General features: G+C 38.9%; 1 protein-coding gene across 2 annotated transcripts in view; it reads left to right on the forward strand.

Moving 5' to 3' along the window:
* Window positions 1–5,659, forward strand: part of CDS1 (CDP-diacylglycerol synthase 1) — a 69,175-nt gene extending 63,516 nt beyond the window's left edge. Inside the window, exon 13 of one of the 2 annotated variants that reach the window (XM_030847083.3) lies at window positions 2,452–5,658. In XM_030847083.3, the coding sequence (XP_030702943.1) occupies window positions 2,452–2,581 (130 nt within the window). In that variant the 3' untranslated portion in view covers window positions 2,582–5,658. Of the gene's footprint in view, window positions 1–2,451 lie in introns of both variants that reach the window. The other variant, XM_070045601.1, reaches the window with a different exon arrangement.
* The last annotated feature ends 349 nt before the right edge of the window (window positions 5,660–6,008 follow it).

Consider the following 6,008-nt stretch of genomic DNA (forward strand, 5'->3'; position numbering starts at 1 on the left):
CTTTTTAAGTACTTTCAAGTATTCTCATCCCACATGTTATATGTGTAGTTTCATTTTTCAGATACAAATATTTTCTGATTTCCAGTTCTATATCTTCTTTGACATGGGATTATTTAGAAGTATATTAGAAGTATATTGATTTGCTTCCAAAGAAATGGAGATTTTCTCATTCTCCTTCCTTTTTTGATTTTTGCTTTAATTCCACTGTGGTCAGAAAACATACTCTTTATTACTTCAGTATTAATATTTGTCATGACTTCCTTTGTGCCCAGGCACATTGTCTACTCAGATATACATTGTATGTACACATGAATCAAATATGCATTGTGCAGTTTCAGGATTAGTGTTGTAAGTCAACTGGGTGAAGTTTAGCTAAATCTTCTGTACTGAATTTTTTGGTTTGTTTTTCCATCTGCTTGTTCTGTATCAGTTATGAAGAGAGCTTTGTCAGAATCTCCCAGTTTTTGCTTTATATACGTTGAGGTTGTATTAGGTGTCCACACATTTAGAACTCGTGTCTCACTGTTGAATCACTCTTAGTATCATTCTATAATGCCCATCTTTATATACTACTTGTTTAAAGCTTATTTTGTTGAATATAAGTATAGCTACATCAGCCTTCTTCTTAATTGTGTTTGCATAATATTTCTTTGTCTATCCTTTTATTTTTTGTGTGCCTTTTTCCTTATATTTAAAGTGTGTTTCACTCTTTTCTTCTCACAAGGATTTTCTTTTTTTTATAACCCAGCTGACAATCTTTGTCTTTTTAATTGGAGTATTTAATCCATTTGCATATGATTTATTTACTGATATATTTGAGTATTAGTAATTAGTGGCTTTAAATCCTTAGAACTCTTTATCTGCAGAAGATGGCAGCTTTTAGAGCATTAACTCATACTTTTTTTTTTTTTTTTTGATCTGCTGTTCTCTCAGTAGGGAAAAGTTGTGCTGAGCCATGTTGTCCTCCATTTGAAAGTACACATTTAGACGATTAGAAATACAGTGCTAGAGCCAGTGTGCAACTAGCTGGAAGCCCCTGCTGACAATTTTGCATTTAGCTGAAGTTGCTAGAATAGCATTCCTTTTCTCTGTGGGCCCTACTCTGGGTTTATGTTAGGAAGTTGCTGAATCTTTTGAAGAAACGTAAGGCAAGTTGTGTCCTGACTTGAGTAGACTGTAGCTGCGAGAGACATATGGCTTCAGTTTCTGGCAAATGAGTTGAGCCACGTGTACAAAGGTGACCCATGGGACAGCTAATCCATGCTATTGTGCAATAAGTCATAAATTTAATTACCCATGTAGATGTCTTTCTCAGAATTCTGTGCCATTCTCCATCTTGCTTTTTCTCATTGGATTTCCCTAATCCCTCTCCACAAAAAGTAAGCCCACTCTGCTTTTCCTATTCAAGTGGATTGTAGAAATTGCAAAGAACAATACATCTACATCACAGTCTGAATTAGGTTCATTCTGAATTTAACAAAATAGCACTTTAGCAGTGTAAGTGCAGAAACACAAGTGATCTCCCGCTTATAAATGGGTTGAGTTCTAGTGTGCAAAGGTAGGAAATTGCAATCCCCTTACTGTCATGGTGTCTCTGGAGGGTGGGAATCCTGGTTGGGGTCTTTTCTGACCCAGAGTGCACCATCAGAAGGTGCAGAGAGAAGGGCTGGCATGGGGATGTTGGAGGAGCTTCCCCAGAAGGAGCTGCCCAGGGAGAGGCCCCTGCACAGGCTGGTATGATACCTGTTGGAGAGCAGTGTCACTGCCCAGTGGATACTTTACTTAACACTGCCTGGGCTTATTTCCTCCCCAGTGGGGATGCTGGGCAAGACGGGCAGGGCTCTCCACCTGCTAAAGGAGATCCGCTTTTATTTTGTTTCCTATATTGGGGTTTACCTAAGACCTTCTTTGAAAAAAGGCTGTTGTTCCCATTGTAGATCCCAGGTGGGGGCTTCAGGGCTGGGCTCGGGAAGTGTTCCCCGATGGTATTTCTTCAACAGGGTACCTTCCCTGTCTGACGTTTCTTTGAAGCTAAAGACTTAAATTATGTCTTCATGTTCTCTTTTGGTTTATCCTCATCAGGAATGGTCCTTTTTTTTACAGAATGGTTTCCGTGTCTTGTCCAATCTCAGGATTTGCCTTTTTGCAGATTTTTGTGAAACTTAGATCTGCACTCCCTAAATTGCCTCGTGTTCCTGTCTTCTGTGTTTGCACATTCTTCCCACATCTAGACTGTATGCCTCTCAATGCAGATAGTTCTAGGGTTTTTTTTTTCTCCCTTTGACACTAACGTTGGGCATTAAAGTGGGCTCTGATCAAGAGCTGTTCCGATTCTGTAAAGATTGATCCTCTGCACTTAAATGCATGGTTTATTTTAAATTACAAGTATATGCTTCCTTTAGCTCTCTTAAAATAATAGTGTGAACTTTGTCTTTTCTGCTCTGTTATCAGGGGTCCAAATCCCAGCAAAGTGCTACAGCAGTTGTTGGTGCTTCAACCAGAACAGCAGTTAAATATATACAAAACGCTGAAGACTCATCTCATTGAGAAGGGAATCCTACAGCCCACCTTGAAGGTATAACTGGATCTGGAGAGGGAAGGACTGACAGTAAAGAATTCTACAGGAAAGCACCGACAGATGACATTTTGTAATTGTACAGAAAAGTGTCGAAAATGCAATAGATTGAAGTTTTACAGACATGAATGTTTCTTCTCTGAAATTACTGTGAATATTTAACACTTACTTGATCTAAGTTATGAAATAAGTAGCAAATGCCAGGCAAAATATCCTGTACTTTTTCTAAGTGTATTTTCTGATGTTAACTTCCTTCCCATTACTTGCTAGGTTTCATCACTTAAAAGACTTGTGTTTTAAAGAGTCACAACACTATGAGTAAATTGAGGATGTCTTGAGATTGCACCTGGCAAAGTGCCCTTTGCACAAATATTTACTTTTGTAGTCGGAGTGGCTCTTCATTTCAGCAAAATGTTTTATGTAAGGCACGATAGGAAGTTAGTTCTCCTCTACTTCCTCCTCTTTCAGTCTGAAGTATTTTCTGAAGGGCTGAGTTGGATCCAAAAAAGAAAGACTGTCCACTTTTCAAAGAAGTAAGTAATCATTTGCCAGCGAAAAACATTCCACTTTTAGGTGAGTTTGAAATTCAAGAGAGAGGCTGAAATTTCTACCATTATTGGTTTGCCAGAAAGAGCAGACATCAGACTCTACTTTGATCGAATTGTCTGGAAAAACATAACCTTCTCAAAAACTTTCAAGAGAAACACAGGAGAATTCTGCTATGAAGAACATATGTTCCCATCCTCCACCCATGATCACAACAGACAGTAGCTCAGGAGGCAGCACTGGATGATGACACATGCATAGCCCACCTCTTGGTTGAGTTCTCCACTTTTGTTTCCCTGTGAACTGGTTTCCATAAGTTCTGTAGCCACGAGCATCAGTACATAGGGTAGTGAGTAGGGGTGGTGAATGAGGCAGAGAAGGGGGTGCTCAGCTGAGCCAGAGTGACCCGTCCCTGGATGCGGCTCAGCACACCTGGGTCCTAGGCACCTACCTCTTGGTTCCCGTGAAGCCCACTGGACCCTCACCTGGGAAGAAGCGAGATCTGCCTGGAAACCCATTCCCAGACTAACTCCATGGTAGCAGCTAATTTTTATCACATTCTTCTTTCACATCATGTCAGAAAATCTGAGGCCATCAGCTGATTTTTTTTTTTCTTTCAACAATGAAAATCAAGCAGAAGTGATTCCCACCAAGAACAAAAAGCACACGAATGCCAAACCTTTCCTTTGGGGGACTGGACACTGTAACCAGATGAGAATAAATTTCTTCTCAGTGGATGTAAGTAAGCTATTGTTGCTGTGTGCTCTCTACAGCTGTATTTATTGTATTGTACAGTCAGCACTGAAACCTTCAAAAATTGCCTAGTGCTCCTTGGCTAAATGTTCAGAGGAAAAATAGATATATTTTAAAGAATGTTTTGCTAATGAAAAGAGTAAATATTTTTGTTTAAATCAGAAACAAATTTTAATTCTTTTATATTTCTGTTCTATTACTCAAAAAAAAAAATTGCAGATATGCCTGGGTTCCACAGATGTCATCTATAACTAGCAGCCTCATCATGTGTACTACAGGATTATGGTGGATATAGTTAAAGTCAGTCCCAAGAGTCTCATTTCTTGGCGTGGCATGCACTCAGTCAATTCATCGCCACTGGATGTGTGCAGTCAGCATTATTTCACACTATTCCATAAAAATTTAGAATTGGCATTGGAGGTATTATTACAGAAGGAAGTGATTATTTTTAAAATCAGGCTACCTTTAAGTTAATTTTCAAAATTGCTCATTTTTACTTGCTGCATTAAAAGCTCCAAATGTAGATCATAAAAGAATTTACTTACCAAAATTTAAAAAATAAAATTAAAATTTTGTAATAGGAACTTATGTTGAAAACATGGTGAATTGCACCGTAAGAACTTGGAGATATGCAGTTCCCTCTGCATTTTTCTTTAAAGTGATGAGTGAGGCACTGCAAAACAGAATTATGAGCACATTACTGAATACGTATTATAAAATCAATATTATGGTAAACAAAATATGAAGCTAGAAATATTTGGGGTCACAGTAATAGCTATCCTCAAATACATTTAGAGTTGGATGTATATTATTCTATATGTAAAAAAGTAAATTCTTAATTTTAACAACACTCTAAAGGTTGACGTTTTTAGTGTACTTTTATAGCATGTATATTAAAATAGAATATATTTTGTCAAGAATATACTTTAGGGCTTCCCTGGTGGCGCAGTGGTTGAGAGTCCGCCTGCCGATGCAGGGGACACGGGTTCGTGCCCCGGTCCGGGAAGATCCCACATGCTGCGGAGCGGCTGGGCCCGTGAGCCATGGCCGCTGAGCCTGCGCGTCTGGAGCCTGTGCTCCGCAACGGAAGAGGCCACAACAGTGAGAGGCCCGTGTACCGCAAAAAAAAAAAGAAAAAAAGGAAATAAAAAAATATACTTTAGCTAAGATTGCCATAAAACCCTGACTTTGATCATTTTTATATTTGCACTCTGAAGAGGGTTTATATTCCAGTGTAGCAATGTGATGGCAGAAAAATGAAAGACTAGGAACTTCCTTTACAGTAATGGCTAATTGTTCCAAATTTGCTGTTTGGAGAGGTACTCTAATGGTACTAACTGCTTAGTACAAATGTCTCCTCAGTGCTTTTCCCCTTGTGGTGGTGGGTATACATTTTACTGTCTGAGAATAAAAAGACCACACCCACACACACGCACACACCACCGTTTTATTCTTTTATAGTATCTCTTCATTTGTAATTTGGTTTGAACAAAGATAGTACCACCTTGTTCAGGGGAAAAGAAAAAGTGGAAACAGTGTATACTGTATATGGGTGGGAGATGATAGCTTTTGATATGTGTCAATCAGTTCGCTGAACCTTTTACTGAAACTGAGATAGGAAAATAAAAAAACAAATCACATTTTGACTCTGTTGTGCCATTTTCTCTTTGGAGAGGAAACATTCATTCAACTAGTGTTTACAAAATGACAAATACAGAAATACTGTATGCTGTGTATATTTCATCACCGATACCTACAGTGACATCTTCAGGGCTGGGAATAAATAAGTTCTGGTGATCACTGAACATGTGTGTTTGTCTAGAGGTGATGTCCTCTTAATTGAAAGAGCACCGAATTTCTAGGGTACTTTTTAGTTTATAATTACGTATTTATTTTTGTGAATCTTTGATCCAGTCACCACTAGAGCTTTAAGCTACTTGGACAGTGAGAGGCGTCTGTTTTGATGGCCACTGTGTTCTGGCTCAATGCTGGCAACTCCCTAGGCCCTCAAGCTTCTGAACAAATGAAAGGTTTGGGGTCTGAAGACCCAACTGTGTACATTCCCATTTGTGTCTCTTGGACAGCCCCTCCACACTCATCCCAGTTTTCAATTTTGTGTGGTTCTAAGACAGGC

This window comes from Globicephala melas, chromosome 5, assembly GCF_963455315.2.
Source record: "Globicephala melas chromosome 5, mGloMel1.2, whole genome shotgun sequence".
In the NCBI taxonomy this organism is placed as follows: Eukaryota; Metazoa; Chordata; class Mammalia; order Artiodactyla; family Delphinidae; genus Globicephala; species Globicephala melas.